The sequence below is a fragment of the Anoplophora glabripennis genome, unplaced genomic scaffold (genome assembly GCF_000390285.2).
Source record: "Anoplophora glabripennis isolate ALB-LARVAE unplaced genomic scaffold, Agla_2.0 scaffold235, whole genome shotgun sequence".
NCBI lineage: Eukaryota > Metazoa > Arthropoda > Insecta > Coleoptera > Cerambycidae > Anoplophora > Anoplophora glabripennis.
In genome coordinates, this window is record NW_019416402.1 from 712378 (window position 1) to 737787 (window position 25410).

The following is a 25410-nucleotide window of genomic DNA, read 5'->3' on the forward strand; positions in this document are numbered from 1 at the left end:
AATAAAAAATATTCAAACAAGTAATCGTTCACTCAAGTAAGGACAAAAAAATAACAATAAATAAGCAGCGGTAGCAGACGCAATAAAATGGACAAGAAAAAGAAGAAACCATGCTATATAACTGTATCTCATTCTCTTATACCCTGGCATACAGGCACGCCGGCGCCGTGGACACGCGAGATTCTTTGACCAGTGATCAGTGAGGCTACGAGACGAACGATCACGTGATCAGTAAGGAAGTCACAATGTACTAGTGACGAGTTATTGTCTGTTGTTTTTTGCTTTAGTAAAGGTGAAAATAATTTGTAATTAATTTACATCACACATATAGCACTGTTCTTGAACATACACAGAAACACGTTTATAAAAGTAAGTCAATGTGTTACGTTTTTTAAATTAATTTAACTTAATATTAATTTTGTCCATATCTTTAATAATAAAATACAAATTTATTTAAAACAAAATTGCCTATGAAGAAATACTTATTTAATTTGATCATATGTTTTTATTTTAATATTACTCTTGTATTTGGAACAATTCTAGTGTATATTTAGGAAACATATTTGAGTAAAAACTATGTATTAAATTTCAACCTTAGTAAATTATAATGTGAAACAAATCATTTCTTTAAAACAAATATTTTTTGAGGTTGCATCAGCATTTTGGTAATTTTAATTTAAATAACCTTTTTCAAACAAATAAATCATAAATTCAAATTAAAATAGTATCTTTAAAATAAAAATACAAATGTTTTCCCTTAGCCTAACCTTATTTCAATACATAAATATATTGCAGGTATGAAGCGATTATTATTGCAATAAATATTAAAAAATATTTTTTTTTTCTCCAAATACATGTTTACATTGCGGATATGGGAAGATATTATTGGTTTAGTTTAAATTCTTCTACATTGAATTAAACAATTATTTTTATGTGTGTCCAGTCAACCCTTGAACACAACAGACAAACACAAACCCTTTTTTTCTAGATATGAACATGAAGAAATTTAAAGACATCAGATAATTTTTTTCAAAATAGCGAATCTCCAAGAACACGTGAATATAACAAGATAGTAGATGTAACAAAACCTACTAGGTGCCCGTCCTGAATCATCAACAAGCTCAATAAAAGTGTCTCGAAATGAGAAAAAGGAGTTTGACGGAACAAAAGGTCTACAAAACTGGCTACCGTCCACGTCGAATTCACCTGTAAAACCGGGTACCGTAGTAACTGATTCTTCAAAATCTTGTTCTGAAAATGCTGATAAACATGACGACTTATGCACACTTCAAATCGGACCATCACAACCCCTTTTCGATTTTCCGAAAACTAGATTTGGAACAAAAATGAGATCATTTTCTTCCAAATATTATGAAATATATAATAGCTGGTTGGAGTACAACAAAGAAGAAGACAGTTTCGTGTGCAGACAGTTCAGTAAGGGAAGTATGCGAGACCAAAATGAGAAATTCGTAAAAAGTGGTTTTAACAACTGGAAAAAACTAGCAGAATCATTTTAAAAAAACACGCGGAATCATCTCTTCACGGTCAATGCAGCCAAATGTATGTATCCTACCAGCAATCTCTTACAGTTGGAGATGTTCATCAACAACTTATGAAACACCAAGAAGAAGAAATTGCCCAAAATAGAGAATATTTAGCCAAACTTATTGATATCATACTGACTCTCGTTCGTCAGGGTTTACCTTTAAGGGGACACCGAGAGGACTCATCTTCTAAAAATAGGGGTAATGTCTTGGAAATTGCACAACTTTTTTCTAAATATGATAAGAATTTTTCACTCCACTTTGAAAAACACTACAATTACTGCAGCCCAGACATACAGAACGAAATTATCGAAGTGATCTCAACTCTTACTCTGGATGAAATTTCGAAAGAAGCTAAAGCATGTGGCTTTTTTCTTTGAGTGTGGACGAGGCCAGGTGCTTTAAAAAAGAGCAATTATCAATAACTATAAGATATGTCATCGACCTAGACATTGTCGAAAGGTTTATAGGTTTCATTAATTGTTCCACGTTTAGAGACGCTCAAGGACTGGCTACGCTAATCTTAGACACATTGAATAAATTACACTTGAGTGATGTTCCAATTCTTGCGCAGTCTTATGATGGCGATAGTGTCATGTCTGTTAAAAATCGAGGTCTGCAAGCGATTATAAAAGAAACTCATCCTAATGCAATTTATATCCATTGTTTGGCGCACAAACTTAATCTGGTGGTTGTTGATTCATGCGCAAATGTTTTAACAGCTAAGACCTTTTTTAATGGAATCGAAGCTTTGTATATCCACTTCTCACAACCTGGCCATCATGCCAGTTTGCAAAAATTACAAAACACTCTCGGAATAAGTACTAGTCGTGAAATGGGGAGTGTAAGTACTACTAGATGGAGTTGTCGTTTTGAAAACTGCAAAGCAGTACTGAAAAATTATGAAGCTATTAAATTGGCTTTAGAAGAAGAGATTACTGAGAACCGAGACAAGCACTCAGTAGAAGCCCTCGGATTGCTAACGATTATAACGAAACCAGAGTTTGTCGTCTCTTTACACATATTTCACTCAGTTCTTGCTATAGTGAATGTGCTGAGTAAATCGGTAATCTAAAACGCGATGCGATTACATGCTGAAGCGATGGTGATGAAAAATATGCTTCAATTAAAGAATAATGAAGTAAATACAGGAAATTTAAAAATGCACATTAAAAAGGAATACTGCCCTAACTTATATAAACTTTTACAAGCAGCAATGACACTTCCAGTGAGCTCCGCCAGTTGTGAGAGAAGTTTTTCTGTCATGAGGAGAAGAAAAACGTGGCTTAGAAGCACAATGCTTCAAGAACGATTCTCTAATATGTCACTGCTGCATATAGAAAGTGAAATTGTAAAAAATAAAATTTCTGCTCAAAAAGTGTTGGACCGATTTACTGAGAAAAAAAGAAAATTACAACTTATTTAATTATTACTTTGTTGTTATTTAATGTTTTTTTGAGTACCTGTTTTAAATTCCTATCTACTAAAAATTAAAGTTGAATTAATGATGTGTTTTTTTTGTCGGGCTAGCCGGCTGACCAGCGGGCCCCTTAAGGCCCACCCCAAGCAAAAATCCTAGCTACGCCCACGTCTGAAGGTCAAATCAGCATTCCGACAGCTATTCTATCCAAACATAGGAAAAACGGAAATTGTCACGTCTAAAAATGTATACTTGGCCCTACGTCAGAATGTATGTATAGTGTAAAGATCTGCTACCTACTCTTAAGATTATAAATTGTTAATTCTTTATTTAAATTTAATAAAAAGGTCCAAAAATACAACAAAACGCATATTACGTTGATTCAAACCTACTCGCTCTAGCTTAGTATGACAGTCTTGAGATTGTAAGACTCCATGTAAACGCACCCTAAGTTAGCAAAGCTACACATTCAGCTAGAAGGAATAAGACTTTGGGATAGCGGCTACCTGGAGGCTTGTGTCCGGTGTGCATTTGTGGGCGGCGCTATATCGGGCGTAAACTTATTTGTTTGGTTCACGCGTACTTCTGAAATTTTGAATCTATAAATGCTACATCGTAAATGGAGTCATAATAATGAAATAGTGAAATTGATTGTAATATTTGTTGGTACCATTTAAACACTTTGTTTATAATTTCAACAAATTCTGAAATACCTATATAGGTATGGTCATATTTTTATTTCCGTTACCTACAAAGTTAGTAAATTATATAAATATTTCACCAGTCTCCTCTAATAATTCTGACTTCGCCCGCATATCATTTGTATAGCTTTATGCCATCGATATAAAAAGAGAATAAAAAAACGCCATATGAAATACGCAAAGCCTGCGGTTCTAAACTCTCCTTGACTATTGGTTTATCTTGGTCTCTGTCTTTCGATGGCATAAAGAGTCTAAGCCACGGCCTGGAATTGACAGCAGTGTTGCCATACGTACAATAATTACCCTATTTGTACGATATTTTTTTACAAGAATGATAAGAGGTTTTGAGACCATACTAAAGTATTACTAAAGTATTCCAACTTTATTACAAATTATTTATCATCTTTAGTAAAAACTAAAACGTTATTCTAAAATAAAATGAGTGGAAAATTCTTAAGCAAAATAATGAATCGTTTTCAAATGCTTATTAAATAAAGCTTATTATTAATTAATAAGGTGTTCAAACAAACCACCTGCTTAAGCGTCACAATACCCTAATCTGTCGTAAAATTCTTGACGAACGTTTGACAAAATTTCAGGAGTAACTGATCCTGAAATATTTCTAATTTTAAGCCGTAATTCGTCCAAATTTGCGACTCTTTCGTGTCGATGTTTGTAGAGAAGTTGCGTTAAATGACCCCATAAAAAGAAGTCGCAGGGTGTCAGACCTGGAGATCGAGGAGGCCAAGGTATGATACCTCTTGTGGAAATAAGCCTTTTAGGAAAAGTTTGTTCCAAATAATCTTGAACTGGCCTTGCGTTGTGTGCAGAACATCCATCTTGCTGAAACCAAATTTCCTCAAAATTTACATCCAAGTTTCGTAGCTGGTACAATACTATTTTGTAATAAATGCAAATATCTCTCAGCATTTAAGTTAGCACCAATAAAAAAGGGACCCACAATATTATCACCTAAAATGCCAGCCCAAACATTTACTTTTTGAGGGTACTACATTCTTAATGGTATACTTAAATGCTTGCTTTCCTGGAACCAATATTGGACCACTGAAGGATTATGACGGCCAAGTAGGGAAAAGATGATTCGTCTGTAAATAAAATCTGCTTAGCAAATTCATTATTTTCATCTTTTTTTTTCCCTGATGGATGCACAAAACTCCATACGCCTTATTTGATCACCAGGAATAATTTCTTGAGAAGTTTCGGAAATTTGGGAGGAAGAACACGGCCCACTTACTTCCACAAAAGCACAGACATTAACCTCTTTTCCTCTCCTTGCTTCAGGAATTTGACGAGATTCCAGATTGCTACATTTCGTACACCGATTAACACATCCACAGTCCTCAAACTTATGAAAAATATTCAAAACCGTTCTAGCAGTGGGGACTGGTTCGTCAGGGTATGAAAATATAAATCGACCAACGACTCCCTCTGCACTTTCTGCACGACAATACCATTTAATAATATTAATTTTCTGTTCGAAACTGTACACCATTTTTATTTTGTAATATTCCGTCTACTTCTTACCAAAGATTTGAGGGGAATAATAAAATTAAAACTAAACAGACAGCAAAGCGCTTTAGGTATTCGGTCGGTTCACAAAAAATGCAACGGGGCACATGCGTTCCCACAGTCAACCAATTACGAGAGTCCGAGTCGCAGCCTCGATGATATATGTCATGTCCGACCCCTTCCACCCGAAGTTGATAGGGAAGATACGTGTAATTTACTTAGTCTATGCGAAAAAATTACCTGACCAGACCGGTATATAATACCTTCCGAGACATAAATTTTGAAATAGAAGTTACTTAAGTATATATATATATATATTTTCCATTGCACTGATATATTAATTTTCATGCCTTTCATTGTGCATAAATTGCATCTCTTTGTATCTTGCTTGATAAGTAACTGTCTTATGTAATTTTACTACAACTGTCTGGATATTTCTCAAACAATTTATTATATAAGAGTATTCCTAATTTTTAATTTCTATATATTTATTTATTTGTATGTTTGTTGTCAATTTGATAAATATAACTAAAATAAATAGACTTATTAATTATTTTTAAAAAGCACAACAATATACGATACTTATTTATAAAAAAAACGTAGTACCTACCCTAATATTTTTATATTTTAGTTTTGAGAACGATACGCAAATTGGTAGATAATGAAATACGAGTAAAAATACAATTTAACATTACCTTCTAATTCTATATCTTTTTCTGTTGTCGGTGTGAGATTTTCCACATTTTCGGGCACATTTATACGTAATTCTGTTCGTCTCATTGAGCCCCTTAGCATCTCCTTTGTTTTATTTTCTACATACACCCATATATCTTTCTTTCTTGTCATCATTCTCAGGTCTCTAATACAATAATTCCATTGTCTAGGGACACGGCGCATCTTTACTTCTTCATACAATAATTTTAACTGTTTCACGGCTTCCCTATTGTAGACATACTTCGGACGCTTTTCAATGCCCCAAATTTCTAAATTTGCACTTTCGAATAATTGTTTTTCTGTAAAGTCAAAGTTGTCGTCATCAGATTCTTTGAATTTGAGTTGTAGGAGGATATCATTTAGGCAACATCGAATCACGGTATTTCCTATTCTTTCATCAAGCATACTTTTCACATATGTAGATCTTTCTTCGAAATTAGGAGGGTAAACGAAACTCAACAGATTAAGAATTAACTTAAAATTACTATCCCACATTCGAGGCTTCGTTGTAATTTCCCACATCTCAAAGTAATTTCCAGCCACGTTAGACTTAAACCATATGGGAAAATTCATTACTTCTTCAGGAGCTAACAACAATTCGTTTTTATTGAAGTAAAATGAATGAGACTCTTCTCGATCAAATTTTATTAAATCCCTAAATAATAAGAATTTTTCGATTGGATTCCAATAAAATCTAAGTGCCGTTCGTCCAATATTTTTAAGTCTCAAGTATCGAACTTCGGGTGTTCTATCCGTAGTGCATTCATATAGTAAACGAATTTTCATTACGCCATTTTCCAGTTCATTATATCCATATATCTCAGTTTCGTTAATTACGAAACAAATTCTAGGAGTTGCATTTATTTCCTCCGAAGAACTTTTTGATAGTTCTTGCTCTTTTTGTAATGTAGGATCATTATATTCTAGTGAATCGTCATTGTCGTGTAGTTTCTCTTCTTGCGGTTTTAATTTTTGACCAATTATTATCATTTCTTCACATTCAGGTAAATAAGGCTCAATTTGATTAATTTTGGATGATAATATTTTTATATTTGTACTCTTACCAGCTTCATGTGTTGGAAAAAGTTGTCTAAAATATGGGTGTACCTTTAATATCATACAATGTGATTAAATAAGAAAAATCAGCTTTACCTACTGCAAGGCGAGACATTTGTCTCCTTTTTTATATATTTTGGAACTGTTACATGTTTTATAAGCGGAATTTCATTTTGCTCGATTTTAGTCATGTTACTAAAGTAAGTGGGATTGCGAGATTTATGAGATTTCTCAGGTAGTCCCGCTGGAAGCTTCCAAAACGCAGGGTTCCCTCTATATTTGTCAAAGTATGTATTTATTTTACAGTACCCGAAAAGCAACCTTTCTTCTTGGATCTTTCTAAAATCTTCATCCAAATTCATTAGTAAATCTCCAGGAGGTCGTTTCAAAGACTTTGATAAATGCTCGTGTACCTGTTTTCTTTTTGCAACCCATCTTTCCCAATTTTTTAAATATCTTTGGCCTGCGTGGCACTCCGCTACATTTTTATGTTTCGGTTTTGGAGGTAAGCAAGTACATTGCTTACACTCCACATGATCACCTTCATCATCTACTGACGCGTTGCTTGACATATTACTTTAGAAGAAATGTCATTGTCATTTGAGTCATTCATTGCAAAGCTACTGAAATTTTTGTTCATTTTGCATCATTAATCATTATTTTTAAAGTATGTATGAAGAAGAGACAGAAGGTAAATTGTAAATTATTATTTAATTTTAACATTGAGTAGATTTTTGCATAGAACAACCAGAACAAGATGAAGAATTCGAAGACAAAACTATTGCAACCCAAATGTGGATAAGGAGATTAGTAAACTCTGAAGGCATTTTTGAATCTCCAATAGATTTAAACGTGGCGAAAATGAAAGAAATAGATCTATCCTTATTAGAATGGGTTAATTTTGAAGTTCCTCCAAAAAAGATGAAAGTAACAAATACAGGACATACAAGTAAGTCTAATTAAATCTTCGAGGAATTATTAAGAATTAATAGATTTCCATAATGTATAGAGACATTTTTTACAAAATCTGTGTGCTGTTTTGACACACAGGATACATATTTTCTCCTACTACTCTCTCTGGCTTAATTATTCTTAGTATTTTTTTAAATTAAAAATCACAGTGAACACTTACAAGAATTTTTTTGTAAAATAAGAAATATTCATAAAAAATTTTACGTTGTTCATGAAAATGTTTATTTTTAGTTATTTTTAGTGCCAAATGGGGACAAGAACGACCTTACATTACTAAAGGACCATTCTTTGGAAAATATGTCTTTTCCAATTGGCATTTGCATTGGGGAGCTAATGATATGGAAGGAAGTGAACATACCATCGATGGTAGTCAGTACCCTGCAGAAATGCATGTAATAACATTCAAAAGTGCATACTTGACACAAGAAGCTGCTTTAAAGGAACAAGATGGATGTGCAACACTGGTGTATCTTTTTAAGGTACCTATTAGAACGTTAGTTTTGAATGTATTGTGGTTATACGATTAGTTATTTGAAAATTTATCTACAAAAATTTGAAAATTAATAAAATTAGTCTGTCTCTGCAATGATTTCCCTTTAACGCAATCACACATCTACGTTAAACATCAATTCATTATGAACATAATTATATTTGATATCTTCTAGGACGAAGTGAACATGAATTATGAATCATTTATTTGTTGCTTTTTAGTTGCAAGATGCGCCAAATCCAGCTTTTCAAGATATAATCAACGTCTTATCCAGTATACAAAAAGCGGGAACCTCGATGAGATTAGAACCGAAGCCAATTAACTGTCTTCTACAAGAGTTCGAATCGGATTACTTCTTTTATTGGGGCACAGTGAGCACTTCGGGATGCACACATTATCTAATGTGGTTAATTTGTAGAGTTCCTATTGGCGTTTCTAGAGAACAGGTAAGTAAACAACCACTTATAGATATACAGGGTGTTAATGATAAGTTTTACCAAACTCTAACGGCGCATTCTACCGATGAAAATAATCAACATTTGCCCCATAATAATTTTTGTTAGGACGCTTCCCTACGGAGATACAGGGTATTAAAAGTTTAAAATGTTTATATGATTTTTCCTGTGTGCTGTTATAGGAAAAATAATATAAACATTATTTCATATATTTATACAGGGTGTTTCTGACATAAGTGCGTTCCTTGAAAATTGTGATAGAGGGCACGCAAATCAGCAATTTTTATTAAGCAACTGATGGTCTAAAGCATTTCATTTTAAATTGAAAAGAAAACTACACGATGGTTTAAACAAATTTAAAGCCGTACCTGGTGCGGCAGTCAGCTGTACCACAGTATAGAAAACAGTAAATTAACTCCCCGTCTTTTGTGGACCACAACCCCACTGCTCTAAAAGTCCAATAAAGGGACGCGTGGTCTATGCGCAATAGCAAACCCAGCCCCTAGTCCACCAACAAGCCCAGCTTAGCTTTCAGCTTTTGAGGTTCCCCTACTTGCGCGTGGTCTCTGCGCAGTAACTTAAAGCGACATAAAAAATGAAACTAGGGTCCATTTTTTTTATAAATAGGTTAGATAGGCAATGAATTTACTGTTTTCCGGTAATGGACCGCATACAAACGACAAGTCTCATTTAAATTGTAGCGACGCGACATTATCACACCTTAGCAAAGCGCATCCCAGGCTGCATAGCCGCACCACCCTACCCAACCATAAACCTGACACCACCCCCGGGGTTTACACAGACGAGCCGGCGAAGCAAGAAGAGCGCCAGAAGAAAGGGCCCTAGCCGGCGGGGCCCAGCCAGGACAAAAGGAGGTCCCACAAAGCGCCTACACTGGCCGCATTTGCGGTCGGGGTAGACGACGGATGGGGCCCACCTACGAAGGCTGTCCAGGCCTACACGAGATGAGGCAGGATAAAGAGGGATAATCCCCCTCGATCCCAAATCATTAAGGCCAATTTCTAGCCATGGAATAATGGCGCGCGACATTATCCGTACATTAACACCGTCTCTGGTAGCAAAATCTTGCTGCACAAGACTGCTGTGTACCTATTGCTGAAATCAGCATCAGTATTCATTATGCAAATCTTGATCAAAGCTTTCAATGGATTTGATTCAGGGCACTTGAGCACAAAGGGGTAAATTAAAGCAAGTGACTATGTTGCAGACTTACATTAGAATTAAGTAAGACATATTGTACTTGACTTATACTAATTCACCCCTTTGGACTCAAGTACTTTTGGTTAAGTCTGGTGAAAGTATTGTAAAAGTATTTTGCATAAGAAACGATATAAATTTCAGCAATAGACACAAAATAATCTGACACAATTTGGCTATTTCAAGTAAACTTGAAACAACTTGTATTAGAATTGCACACGATTGTGCTACCAGGGATATCTGCCAGTTCTTGATTAGAACATTTTATACGCAGAATAAGAATACTGCAACACACTAAAGAATAGAAAAATATTTACCGACCTACCATCAGATTTACTTGATTGTGGAACGTCAACCAATTAGAGAAGTGCTTCACACATGCAGCTAGTCCGAAGCATTCTGGCCATGCACGTGCACAAGATGCACAGGGTCGGCTTACATTTATGGTCAATTCTCTTAATTAATTTTCTCAAAAACAGAAGCATTTAGACCATCAGTGCTTAATAAAAGTTGCTCATTTTCATGCCCTCTATCACACTTTTCTAAGAATGCACTTATTTCGGAAACACCCTGTATAAGACATAAGACATCTAATACTACCAACAACGCGTTTTCATTGTTGAGGAATATATTTAAAATAATGAAGGTTCGCAATTTTTGTACAAAATATGGTCAGAATAGTGATTTAACTTCATCGACTGTGAAGAGATTATTTGAAAAATTCAGGGAGACTGGATCAATTAGTAAATACTCTGGCAATTATTCAACAAGTCGTTCAAAACATCGAAGCAGTTCGTGAGAGTGTTGCTGAGAGTCCAGGAACATCAATTCTGCACTGTATTCAAGAAATGGACATTTCGAGAAGGTAACTACAGCGTATTCTCATGAAAGATTTGCATACATTTGCTTACAGATACAGTTCAATTAACTCAAGAACTGAAATCTACTAATCACGAAGAGCTAAAAGAAATAGTTGAAATTCTTCTCTTCACAGTTGATAAAGTTAAATCATTACTCCGATGAAGTTAAATGACTTTTCTGACCATAGGTACGAAAATTACGAACTGTAGCTGCCAAACCTTCAGTATTTTTTAATACTGCTCAACAATCTAAATGCGTTGCTCTTTCATGTAGCGTTCCATTTTTAATAACTCTGAACTGTCAGCTGTCACGCTGTCTTGTTATTTGTTGGAACAGCGCAAAATTCAGATCTTGCGTGACACCCGATACATTCATATTGTGCTGGCTGTTATGTTTCAGATTGACACTTTACGTTTCATATTCGATGAGAATGGAGAGCAATTAAAGAAAAACTTCAGAGGAGTTCAACCGGCAAATAACAGAACAGTACTTCACATATGCCCATCGACCTCAAAATATAGCACCCTCCTTCCAGCACTTACCATAACTAAAACTTTCAAAGGTGAAAACTTTAGTGACCATTAAGGCAACAACAATTCTCACAGATAAAATTGATACTGCAAATAAGACAGGAGATAGGAAAGTACATTAAAACAAAATATTTTATTGAAATTATATATTTTGGTAGCAACAACTGTTATTCATTAAAACATATTTTAAATATTATTACTTATGAATAAGTATATATCGTAATACCTACTAATTAATTCTAGGAAATAATAATTATTAAAATCTAGTTCGTTATCTAAATGCTACAATACATACATTTTCCAAAGATATACTTTTGTTTACATAATAATGTAAAGAACAATTAAAACCCAATTTTTCCAAATAAATCAATCTTCCCCAGTTGAGTACGTGTTTACATCTTTGTCCTACCACTTCCTTTTCCTCGCGAGTTAATCCTATTTCACTGTCTCTAAAATTACAGTAAGAATAGGTCAAGTGAGTAAGAAAATTAATATCAAAAAGCATCAACAGTAAGAAAAGAGACAATTTACAACTAAAAATATTACATGCATTTGGCAGCAAAAACTAAACTTAGAAGACGTAAAAGTTAATCTCTCACTTCTATGTACATATGAATATTGTATTAAATCGAGGCAGCATTTGTCGAAGCTACTCCAAACTCTGGAATGTTATAAAAATATTTTTTAGGACATCTCTTTCAATGCTAAATGTATTTATTGTATAAATCAATCATATTCACAAGTAGGTACTAAGTAATGCATTTTAAAATGAAAATGTGCAGTATTTAAAAATATAGTAAACTGGAACAAAAACCTCTAGCACTAAAAAAATGCAAATTGCCAGCATGTAATTTTTTGTTTAATAGAATTGTAGCATAAAAATTCAAAAAAAATGTTGAAGAAAAATAGTATCAAGAGACATATAGGTATGGTTAAAGTATATTTTAATGTAAACTTATTTTCCAGATCTGTTTATTCTATGATCAGCAGGTTATTGAAAATGCCCTTTTTAGTACTTTATATAAAGGAGTATAATTTCATGTTCATTATTCTGAGTGTGTTATAAATCGTTATAAAAACTAGACATTTACTAGTTATTAAATAAGTAATAATAAAAATGTTAATTTGAGTGTTTAAGCCCTACTGCTGATTTTTATGGTAGGTAACTAAAAACAACTGTAATGGCTTTGTCATTACCTTTCATTCTGGGCAAGTTCTTCATTGGGGTTTTTTCTTCTTTCCCTACTCAAACCAGTTCCACATGTGGCCCAACTTGCCATACCACACATCATATAAAAATCATTTTCAGACAACTTATTTTCCTAAAATGTGTAAAATGTAACCTAATAAACTGCATAAAGTTATTTAGTTTCTAAGTAAAACAAATTTTAATATGGCACCTGTCGCCCATAGGATTTATTTAACAACTATACAGGGTGTACCAATATATGTAATTTTTATGGCTTTATTTGATACAATTGATAATTACTTTTTTTACAAAAATGATTGGAAATTATCATTTCTAGTAGCAAGCAAAAACAAATTTAAGAAAAAAATAATTGTGTGCTCATCTCCAATTTCTCCATTCTGTAAATTGTGAGCATCAAATTGGAATCTCTCTGACTATTCACCTTTAAGTCACACTAGTGCGAATTCGCACCCCTGTTTTTTTTTAACAAATGGCATTTCTCAGGTAGCAGCTGCGGATAATTCCTTCTAAAGTCCAAATAGTTCAGCTACGCCACAGTTGGCTTCAGTCTGTTATTGCCGGCCAAACAAAAAAATCTGAATCTCTGAAAAATCAGTGAGAATTCGCACTAGTGTGACTTTAGTGTGGGCAAAAGTGTGCCTGAATTTATATCATATCTAAAAATAAAGTGAATTGAAAGGAAATTTTTTTCAACCTCCATTTTATGTGTCAAATGGACTAGAACATTGTTTATTTAATTATGGTTAATAATTTTTCAAGCAGTTTTTTCATTAATAGTTTAATTGTAACATGTAATTGTCAATACTTATGGATAATGTTTAAATGAATATTTTTATACAAAAGAGTGTAAAAGGTCCATAAAATTACAGAGCTAAAAATCACAACTTCAAAAAATGTGATTCAAGATACCAGGAAAAATCAATATCATTTTATCAGTATGGGGTATTTTTTTCTTAAAAATATAGTTTGAACTACAAAATCTTTTTTTACTTTTTCTTTAGTCATTATTTGTAAGAAAAATACGAAATTAAAAGTCATTTTTTGGAAAATGTTTTTTAATCGCATTTTTTATTAACATATTTTTTATTTTTTCGTCAAAACTAATTACACCATTCGATTTCTCGGAAAAGGGGGAGAGTCGATTAGACTAGTTTTCGGCCCCTTTCATTTTTGGCCAAAAAAAAGAAATAACAATTTTTTTTATTATTTATATCCAATAACTAATCGATTCCACCCCAAACGGAACCTCCCCCCTCCTTGCTAGTCAGAAACAAGGTGAATTAGAGGTCAGATTGAAAAAAAAACAGGATCTTGGAGTTCATGTTTTTTGGGTCGCCGAGTCCGAATCGGAGGTTAGTTTATCTGCATCAGGCCATTTTAAGGTTGTTTCAAGGTCATTTCAAGGTCAAACGGAGAAAAAGCCGAGCAGTCAAGTCCAATCACCTGTTATACAGGATTTTGGGGTTGCTAGGTTAGAATACGAGGTTAGTTTGTCTATATCGATTCATTTAAAGGTCGTCTCAAGGTCTTTTAAAGGTCAAATTGAAAAAACTGCACAAATCAGTCTAACCACCTATTATAGAGGTTTTTGGTATAGCCGAGTTCGAATCCGAGGTCAGTTTGTTTGCATGAGGTCATTTGAAGGTTATTTTATGGTCATTTAAATGTCAAACCAAGAAATCATCAAGAAATCTATTGCTGTTTTTGAAGTCTCTGAGTTTAAATCATAGGTCCGTTTATATGTGTCAAATCAGATTTAAGGTCATTCTAAGATTAATTTGAGAAAAAAAAATTCTGGTAGGAATAGTGAGGGGGCGATATTTATTTCACCGAATCTTGTTGGAAACTAAAGACTGAACTGACCATATTAACCTATACAAACTTCACAAAAACTAATACTTCCTCATACCAACCCATATTACCTCGAATCCACCCATCCTGTATAACATGTGGTCGGACTTGATTTCTCAGTTTTTTTCTCAATTTGACTTTGAAATTACCTTGAAGCAACCTTAAAATGGCTTTATACAAGCAAACTAACTTCTGATTTGGACTCGGCAACCCAAAAAACTTAAACTCCGAGAACCTTTGATTTAATACACTTTTTCTCAGTCTGACCTCTAATTGACCTTGATCTTGACTAGGAAGAGGGGGGAAGTCCCATTTGGGATGGAATCGATTAGTTACTGAATATAAATAACAAATTTTTTTTTTTTGGCCAAAAATGAAGAGGGCCGAAAACCGACCTAACTGACCCTCCCCCTTTCACCAGTTTTGATATAAATATGTTATGTTTTCGTTAACAAATAAAGAAAACAGGGTTCAAAGATGGCAAAATCCAAATTCGCACTAGTGTGACCTTTAAGGTGGCCCACTTCAAATGTGACCTTTGAGGGTTAAATTAGGTGAATACGATGAGAACCTGCTGTTACATTTGCAGTATGAGGAAAATCTGAAATTATTTCACTATTATTTTTTTCTTTATTGAATTATGAGTTAGTGAGAGCATTGGTTTGTACCTATTAACACATAGATGACCTACATAATGACCTGTATGTGCTATGAATGTGTGAATAATCTCACCCATGCTCAAAACATGCCTGCAGTTAGATATTGGATTAGTTAAATCATTTGTTGCTATTTTTGCCTCTTAGCTATTTACTAGATATTATAAGTGTAATTGATTGCTAGTCGGACCTGTAGAGTAGTTGTTTCTTATATTATTAGTTAAAGGAGAGTGCCAGATAGAAATGTATTCCAATCAATGCACATGAAACGGGTATATTTTCCATTATAAGATTTAAATATAGGAGGCAAGCTCCTTCTGGTCTAACACTGGAAGAAATTCTAAATATGGTAGCTTAGCTTAGGTCCAAATACAAGGCTCATTGCAACTCGTCTCCAAATTAATCAAATTAAGGCATGGGAAGTTATTCACAAAAACAATTTAACAAACTTTTTTATTCAGCGAGTTCAGAATTTTCAAGATGCTGATAATGCTTTGCAGTTATATTTTTTCAATTGTATAAACATAGTTGGTTATAGGAAAATCCACAGTCCACGGTGCAACTTTCAGCATTGATTCAGTACTAAAGTGTGTTGTGGCATGATTAATAATTGATTACTTGGCCTCGTGCTAGATGATCATCTACTAGAGCGAGATTTGAATTTATAGAAACTAATTTGACAGATCTATTGAACGATATTAGGCAAATGTACTTTCAGCATAATGGTGCCCCTGTCCATTTTAGTTACGTTGTACAATCGTTTCCTTCAACTTTGACTTGATCGCTATTTAGCTGTGTCATCTTATCTTGATTCGAAGTATCTGGTTGTTCCATGTACACAGAATATTGAGACTGTAGTATTATCAGCGATTCTTTTTCTCTTTTGTTTTTAAAATTACACATATGTATTTTTATTCCTTTTTCACTTGATTACACCTATGATGTCTTAGATTATGTCAAATAATAACAAATTTGTAACGAACTTTACAATTAATCAGGAATTCCTTGAAAACAGTCTGAGCAACAATTGGTAGTAGTATTTTTAATATTTTTACAAATCATCATATTATTTGGCAGAATAGTGAATTAAATTAATATAAAAAAATATTTACTTTAAAAAATTCCCTCCCAACATAGGGTGTCCACCTACATCTATGGTGGCAACAGAAAGTTAATACAACTCCTTGCAGCTTTTGCTTGTTTTCAATTATATTTGCTAGACATCTCACTGCTAAATCTAGAACGAACAACATACTATCAATTTTAAGTTTTAATTAAAAAAAACATAAATATAACTAAGTACTCTGTGGTATTAAACATAATATAGGTGTTCATTATATGAAAATTATATCTACCTGTTGCATCTCCACATAAATGTTTAGTGACTCCTACAATATTTTGTGATCCCGATATAACATCCAGCTTATCCAAAAGTAGGTCGCATATATCAGCACGAACCCTCTGCACCTTGTAAGCATCTTTATTAAGTTTATTGTCACGTTTGTGTTTTGGTGAAGCTCGTTCTACTAAAAGTACAGTAGACCCTTCTATTGATTTTACTGCATTCGCTATCCAGTAACTTAATTGACCTAAAAAAAATTTTTGGCTAATATGCAGAGTAATTCAATTTTATATAAAAGACAAATAACAATTGGTAAGTAATTGAAAGTTTTTCAAATTACTTATTGCTTTTTCTTTAATATTAAACGAGATATTAATCTTAAATCTAATAGTACCTCTTCCCGCGCCAAATTCAATATAACATGTTTGAGGTTTGACCAACATTTTATATTCATCTAAAAGTCCTACTATAGCAGACACCTGCTTCAGGTGCTTTTTTGTTTTATCACCATATTCAGGTTTACTCATTTCTTCTTCAACCAGTTCCTGACTCAAAAATTTTTCAGATACTTTATCTTTAATGTACTCTAAAAAATAAAATGTATTAATCAATCAATATCAATTTTTTTACTAAATTTATTCATAGTAATAACAATTCTTAATACGTACGTCAACTTACTTTCATATATTTCATTTACTTTTGAAATAACTCCCTTTATATCAGAAACAGAAAATGTAGATAAAAGTTTATATGAATCAATAATGGCTTCACCTTCTTTGCCAGAATTTATTCCTTTTGAAATATATGGTTCCGTAGATGTACGACCTGCATTGCATATCTTTAAATGCTTTTTTAAATTATGAGCATAACATGTGCTGAAAATGGTATACCAAATAAATTCAAATGGTATAAATAAGTTAAAAGACTTAACTGTTTTCTGTCTAATGGGCACACAATTCTTATTTTTGACGATTTGTCTTTATCTACATCATCGGTTAAAGTAGAATCCAAACTCGTATTAAGCCTTTGGTGTTCACCACAGTATTCTTCACCCACTTTCACAGTCATTTTACAGTATCGTTTCTTACGAGTTACGAAATATTTACAATTATGAAACAGATTTACTCTTGTGAAATCAGTCATTTTGAAAACTTTATATATTTAGTAATATCTGAAGTTTAATAAAATTACTTAAACTTTCTTGGAAATTTCAGTTTTATCAGCGTATTTAAACACGTAAGCAAGAAGACTACAGAAGGAGCAGGAACTCCATGTAAACAAATATCTAGGTAAACTTGATACCACGACCTCGTGGTTAAGAAAAATATATGGTTTTAAATAATATACAACCGGCTAAATTGTGCTCCAAAAGAAAATATTCTTTATATATGTTTTCTTGATCTCAAATAGTCAATATTCACAATCAGTCCCAAAATAACATAGATCTAATCTCTAATCATAAGCAGGACCCGAGAACTTATACTTGAAAATATGGGGAAACTCTGGGAACCACGTGACTTGAGATGGATATACAAGTTGGGGAAAGAGTCTATAGATGTCGCCACAAAGACTTTGTAGAATAAATTTTGCAATTATGAATCATTTCATGTCATTTTTGTTCTTGTTCATGTTTATTGTTTATTGTTGGTTAGGTTTGGCGAGTGTTGGTGTGTGTTTTATTTGTGTTTTTAGTGTGTTTTATTAGATATTTCATTCACATTTATTTATATAACATAATGTCTGATCATCATATAATCACATTTTTTTATTAATAATAAAATGTTTTTTTGTTTTTTTTTTAATAAAAAATGTGATCAGAGGTAGGTAGTTTTTTTTATGGATATCAACACAACGAAAAATTTAAAGTTGCATAATAAATCTCTATTACAAGAATTAATCAAAGATTGGTTTAGTAAAATTATTTACTTGTAATATTTTTTTATTCACCGTGAAAGCTAATACAATATAGAAAGCACTGAAACTCTATAATCATTTTCACTCTTTTTTTTTCAAAATATGTACTGAAATTTGAAATTTTTTCAACAAACATTTTAAAAAGTTACAGTATCAAAATTATTTCTTATTTTAAGTAGGAAGACTATTAGAGCATTTAAAAGTGACTTTAATGCTTGAGTGATTTTAATGCTTTTTATCAAATGTACTTATTTTCTCATGGTGACAAAAAAAATTATCTACGTGAAAATTATTTTACAAAATCAATTTCTGAGTGATCTGTGTAGGGTGAGATTTGTTATGTAATTTTAAATTTAGCGGCGGCACAATACCTAAAACAAATATTGAGTAAGTAGGTATATAGTTGTAGAGCGTACAACTAGATGGCGCTTGCATCTTTTACCGGCTACAGGTAATTTAACTCACTGTATTACCGACAATTCCTAGAAAAGGAAAGCAATAGAAGTTGGAGAAAGTGTCAACAGTTAGCGCTGTTAATGACCACGAAATCTGTTCAAGTTTCCTATCTATAGTATCATTTATCTAGGATCATAAAGAACACCTAACCTAAAATTCTATCCCCTTCCTACTGACCACAGACTATAATTTCTGACATAGATAGTTTCTGACGTCTCGTCTCGCGAATGCAGCTAAGAGCTCGCCCTCTGGCGGTGACACGTGATACTAGCGAAACAAGGTAAACATTTCTTCTGTGTGTGACATTTCGTTTTGTATTTTATTTAAAACTGTGTTTAGTGTTCGTTTTTTGAACACTGTTATTTTAAAATTAAGAATATAGTGTGAGGAAAACTTCAGCAATTATGGATAGAAAGAACAAACTGTCAAACTATTATTGTTCAGTTCAAGGTTGCTCTTCATGGTCTAAGAAAAATCCAGAATTAAGTTTTCATCAAACCATTGAAGAAATTTTCAAAATATTATTGCCGATAGATAATACTCCTTGAATTTTATGTGGGTTCTTGTTGTTATTTAGTAAGGGCTCTATTTGCAGTTTACAGACACGATATAAATTTCTAAATTTAAATTGACTGACCAATTTTCCCATATAGTACCACATGACCAGCGTTAAAAACTGCCTCTCCTTCCGATATACAACAAGAGCCCTTTTCTTTTATTCATGATTTCGGAATCATAACGCGTTACGATCCAATGGAAACCAATCAGATTGCTAGATTTCGGATAGTAACGCGTTATGATTCTAAAATCGTGAATAAAAGAAAAGAGTTAAGAGTTTTCGTTGGCATATACCTATGTAAATAGGAAATGTATTCCCATAGAGTCTATGTGTATTCCACAACGGATAAGTTCATAGTTATAACCTAATAAAATGTACATTAAATTGTAATGCTAGAGACAAATAAAGTAGACATAAATACTTGCCTTAAAATTTATTTATGAAATATTTGAAACCTATAAAATAACACAAAAGTCAAATAATCGCCGTTTGATAACAAAATTACTAATAATAATGGCAAATAAGACAAATGTTCAAATGAATGTGTAAACACGAACGGCAATGTCAAAATTACCTTGTCTCGGAGCTTGCTGCTTTCGCCGCTTGGTGCGCTTGCATCTTAAAAATTATCGCGAGCCAGTCTAGGATGTAACTGTGAGAATACTAATCAATCAGTAGGGAAAGTTACGTTTCCCGCGTCTTCCATATTTCCACCATTTTGTTAGCAACTGACAGTTATTACGATTTCCGTTCTCATATTTTCATTCATGGATCGAGTATGTTTTTATTATTGTATATGTAACTAACCTCTCCTATACCTTCTTATATCTCAGCTTTATGTATTAAAGACCTTATTTTATGATGTTGAGGAGTTTAGTTTAGTTTTCTTGTTATTGTGTATTTTATTAGTGATTATTTATTTATAAGTAATACTATACTTACCCAGTAAATAGTTAGTTAATAATGAAATAAAAATTATAGTAGACTTACATTTTGGAATTCAAATAACTAAACCTGTATTTAACCAAAAAGTGTAAACTTCTATTAATAAAAAAAAAACTCAATTTACGTGTAACACTACTACATAGTTAACAATCCCCCCCCACCTGCTAACCTTTTCTGTTTCAGAGACAGCCAGGATCAAGAAACGAAGACAACGACACACACACACACACATACACACACCCCATACCCTCCTTTCCCCTCCCCTCCCTCGCTGGGCTAATGGCCACCTTAGCAAAGCGCGTCCCAGGCTGCATAGCCGCACTACCCTACCCAACCATACCACACATAAACATGACACTACCCCCGGGGTTTACACAGACGAGCCGGCGAAGCAAGAAGAGCGCCAGAAGAAAGGGCCCTAGCCGGCGGGGCCCAGCNTGAATAATTTCATTAATAGACTGGTTTAACTTAAAAATAAAATAAATCTAAAATTCGCCTTTAGAAAACTTTTTTCATGTAAATAACTAAGTCTTTTGCATGATTAACCTCATTTTCTGCTGCACATAAATTCCTGGCTTTTTTGTTAGTACATCCCTGTTTAGCGCAATAAAATTTCACTGAATACAATCCTGACTTTCTATACCAAAAGTGGGGGATTTACGTCATTCAAGGTCCCTGAAAACAGACATCAGTGATCAAAGGTGTCGACAACGAGATATAATTCTGGTTGTTTTATCTTCTGTGTCAAAACTCTCAGACTCAAAAGTGTGATGTGACTGACTTTTCTGTGTTAATAAGATTAAGATTTAACAATGGAAATAATTCCTTCAAAAAAACGATCGGTAAATTTTAATAGTGAAGAAAAAATAATACTAATGAACGTAATAAGAAATTATAAAAGTACAGTGGATAATAAAAAACCGATAATGTTTCTGTACAACAAAAAACAAATGCTTGGAACATGATAGCAGGTGAATTTAACTCACTGTCGCCAAATAATATTCACAGAACAGTAGAATCATTAAAAAAGTTTTATGAAAACAAAAAAAAGGAAGTTCGTAAAATTGTTGCCTGTGAAAAAAAAGAAATAAATCTAACAGGAGGTGGCACTACACTTAAACTTACAAAAGACCCAAGCCACGAGTTGGTGTTATCGCTTATGAATAACAAATCGGTGTTTGGATTGACTAACCCTTTTGATAGTGACAGCATTAATACTGAAATAATATTAAAAGTAAATAACGAACATACTCCTGGCCCTAGTATTGACAATAACGTTAAACAAAAGACAATTGATGGTCTCTTATTTTCTTCTACGGCTAATGTAAGTATAAGCAAAAAAAGTCAAATACATTTATTTGTTTTTAAAAATATCTTGTTTCACAAAGTACTGCCTACTCTCTGAAATGCTGTTTTGTTTTATTTCTAGGATGAAACTGATTTAGATTCTTATGAAGCGCAAGAAGACGAATATTTTGAGGTTTGTACCCACATATTCTTAAAATAATCGTAGAGGTCATCAATGCTCATTATATTTGTCATTTCTAGGATATTGATACAGATAGTAACAAAGAAAACACTTGGAAAAAATATAAACCTACAGATTTACAGGCACCACTCAGCAGCCCTCTTCAAAGATGTCGAAATGAAAATTTGGTAGGTATGCACTTTTACTAGTTTAACTGTCAAAATAGCTCACAATCAATTTTTGAATTTGAAAAATTGATAAATATAAATACTAATAAACACTACATATTACATGGTGTTTAAACAGTAATTTTAACAGTAGTTAGATATCAAAGATTCTTTGGAAAAAATTTTATATTATAGCTATCTTCTATTTGTGAACTTCTGGGGAGGGGGTAATGTCTCCAAAAAGAAACGCTCAGACATTTCACTATCTATCTGAAGCTAACTTTACTAACTAAAAATAAAAAACACCGAAAAGCAAATTATTTTAATCTTCGTAAGATAAATTGTAGGTTTTTACGTGTTTTCGTCATTTTGGAGTAGACAGATAAATTACCTATGTATAATTATTTTTTGACACATTCATATGATACATTTTATTCTATTTCAGACCCAAAACACACCAGTTCGAAAAAATAAATCTGTGAATAGAAGACGTCCAGCAACAACAGTAAAAGCCTTAACTTCTTCACACTTAGCCCAAAAATATAATGTATTAGTTGATAAACGGTTGGCAATTGCAGATATGGTAACAAAAAAGATAGTAACTGATGTCAGTATGCAAAAAGAAGAACATTCTCTGAAAACTAAGCTTCTTCAGAAGAAAATTGAATTAAAAGAAGAAAAACTAAAATTACTTAAAAAACAAAGTGCTTTATTATGATTTATAACTTTTTAAAGTAAAATTAAAATATGACGACGTGTGTGTATTGTTAAGTATATTTTTATCATTACAAAGAGTTTTAAATAAATAAATGTGTTCATATATTAATTTAAAAAATATTTTATTGGCAGCTTCATTATAAAGAATTATTTATTTTTGTAAAATATTTTTAATAAAAACAATCAAATATTTATTGATATTTATTTTGTAAAAAATAAATATTAAATAACGAAACATATAAAATAACAAAAAAATTCCCTGAATTTTGATTGTCAATCAACATATTCTTTTTATGGCAATTCATCGACACTTATAGTACAAGATCTCGACCTAGATCGACCTCCATCCATGGAGTTTTCTAATGAAATTTGAATTTTGATAATATAATGTATTAATAAACAAAACTTAATTTTGTCGACAACCAATTTCCTTGCACAGCTTTTAATAAAAAATTAAAGTTTTTTTTCATTATTGTAGTTATGAGTTTTTGAATAAATTTATTACCAATCGAAAGTAAAATATGTATACAATATGCTAAAGTTTGGTCAACATTTTTGTTCCTTGCATAAAACCAGGTAGACAGGTATAAGGTAACTTTAAATTGAAGTTTAATTTTTAATTGAATTGAAGTTTAATTTTTTATTAAAAATAGCTGTGCAGGGAAATTGGATGTCGACCAAATCAAGTTTTGATTATTAATACATATTATCAAAATTCAAATTTTATTAGAAAACTCGATGGGTGAAGGTCGAAGTTATAAATAATGAAATCAAGTTTTGAAAATGTTTAAAAATAGTATTAGAGACTAACGATTATAACAAAAATACTTTATAAATTAGCAAAATAATTGTTGATTAAGTTAGCTCTAACATTAAAGGCATGCAAATTATTTTGTGCTACAGGTTGTACTTCTGGAATTTGTGCCATATTGATCAAATAATTTAACTCGTCTATATTGATCTCTTCAGGTGGTGGAGGTTCAGGTTCATTCATCTGAATCGCCAGATTATGTAAAACAGCTGTTGCTGTTATTATGATTAAAACAGTCTCAAGCTTTAATCGCATTCCATAAGCTAAAACGGGGAACCTTCTCTTCCATATTCCAAATAATGTTTCTACCTTATTCCTCGTTCTTATGTGAGCTTCATTATAAAGCTGTTCTGCACGAGTAGCTGGGTTAGCCAGTGGAGTTAATAAATACTGCTTTAGCGAATAACCACTGTCTCCTGAAAAGGTAAACATGTTAATTTTAAAATAACAGATCAATACATAATAACTTCAAAGATACCTATGACATTTTATAAAATCAATATTTTATTTACCTATTAAAAAAGTATTATTAAATTCTCCAGTCTCAAAACGAGCATTTATGTTACTGTTGTTAAAAATGGTTGCATCATGAACAGAACCTGGCCAGCGAGCAACCAAATCTGTTACTTTTTTATCAGCATCACATACTGTCTGCACATTCACTGAGAAATATGACTTTCGATTCCTAAAAATTTCGCCATCGTCCACCTAAAAATAATAAAATGATTATTAAACAAAAACGTGGAAAAAATCTATTTTCTTCTCGTCATATTTACCTGGAGATTGAATTTTTACATGTGTGCAATCTATCAATCCAGCCACTCTCGGAAATGATGCTATCTCATAAAATTTGTTTTGCTGTCTAATTATCTCCCCTTCAGTTGGCATTCTAATAAAATTATTGTGCAGTCTTGCAATAGCTACCGATACCCTCTTTATAATTCGTGAATCTGAGGATATTGTTACTCCAGCATTATCAGCAAATAGCACTGAGGTGTCCTGCACTGGAGTAAAATCGTAGGCAACATAATAATTGATTTATTGGCGATACAGAATTATTACTAAAAATTAGAACAAATTTTTTTTAAATTTATTACTGATGCTTTTTAAGAACTTACATATCACTTGGAAATTCAAGATCTTCTTCAATTAAGGTCACAAGGTGCAATACCGTTTCTTTATACAGCCGGTATCTTCTAAAAAAAGTTAAACTGTCCATTGTATGGAAGTGATCACTTCTCCGGTATATATTTCGAGGAAAGCCATACTCTATTATTTCCAGTATATCTAGATCATGATTAAATATATCATTTTCATCATATTCATCATTGTCCATTTTTTTGTTTATTTTTCCAGTACAGATAAAACGAAATTACTGAATTAGGTTAGGTACAACGCAACCACTTAAGTATAGTTAGCAGAGGTAAGCCTAGAATTTCGAGGGCTTATATTTAGGGAGCCTTAAGACATTTTAAGTCGGGTTTAGTAAACGGTGAAATGCAAATTGTATTTTTAAGGTTCCTTAAGGCTTAAGCGTAACTTAAAACAAACGGTGGAAATGGCCATTTTAGCCGACTATGTCGTAGGTGACGTAGCCGGCTCTTTCCATTTAAGTAATTCTGGTACATCGCCCGTCCACTCTCATGATTTCCCCCGAACATTCGATCACCGCCTAAGTGGTCCCTATTTAGAAAGTCTAACCCGACACGGCGCTCGGCGTGGGGCTCGACCATCGTCGTCGAGATCTCCCCCACGAGCTCGTGTCCTAGACACCACGTCTGTAGGCCATATCCACCACAGACCACAGTCGCTTGAGAATC

The 25410-nt window shown here is 32.8% G+C and overlaps 2 protein-coding genes and 1 pseudogene across 3 annotated transcripts; 1 reads left to right on the forward strand and 2 right to left on the reverse strand.

Moving 5' to 3' along the window:
* Positions 1 to 7637: 7637 nt before the first annotated feature.
* Positions 7638 to 11586, forward strand: LOC108909249 (carbonic anhydrase 2-like). Its single transcript, XM_018713516.1, has 5 exons — positions 7638 to 7659; positions 7711 to 7917; positions 8172 to 8419; positions 8652 to 8876; positions 11364 to 11586. Exons 1-5 carry the CDS (start codon positions 7638 to 7640, stop codon positions 11547 to 11549), a joined length of 888 nt encoding a protein of 295 aa, XP_018569032.1. The 3' UTR covers positions 11550 to 11586.
* Positions 11587 to 11655: 69 nt separating this feature from the next.
* LOC108909255 (tRNA:m(4)X modification enzyme TRM13 homolog) lies at positions 11656 to 18010 on the reverse strand. Of its 2 annotated transcripts, none has more exons than XM_018713528.1 (7): positions 17485 to 18010; positions 17232 to 17428; positions 16948 to 17139; positions 16567 to 16800; positions 16324 to 16448; positions 12692 to 12807; positions 11656 to 11943 (listed from the first exon to the last, which is right to left on the reverse strand). In XM_018713528.1, the coding sequence occupies exons 1-7, from the start codon at positions 17694 to 17696 to the stop codon at positions 11766 to 11768; spliced, it is 1254 nt and encodes a 417-aa protein (XP_018569044.1). In that variant the 5' UTR covers positions 17697 to 18010; the 3' UTR covers positions 11656 to 11765. The 2 variants fall into 2 exon arrangements, with proteins under 2 accessions (XP_018569044.1, XP_018569043.1); XM_018713527.2 differs by having other exon boundaries at positions 11657 to 11943; positions 12692 to 12816.
* A 5523-nt stretch (positions 18011 to 23533) lies between these two features.
* On the reverse strand, positions 23534 to 25341 carry LOC108909256 (annotated as a pseudogene).
* Between the last annotated feature and the right edge of the window lie 69 nt (positions 25342 to 25410).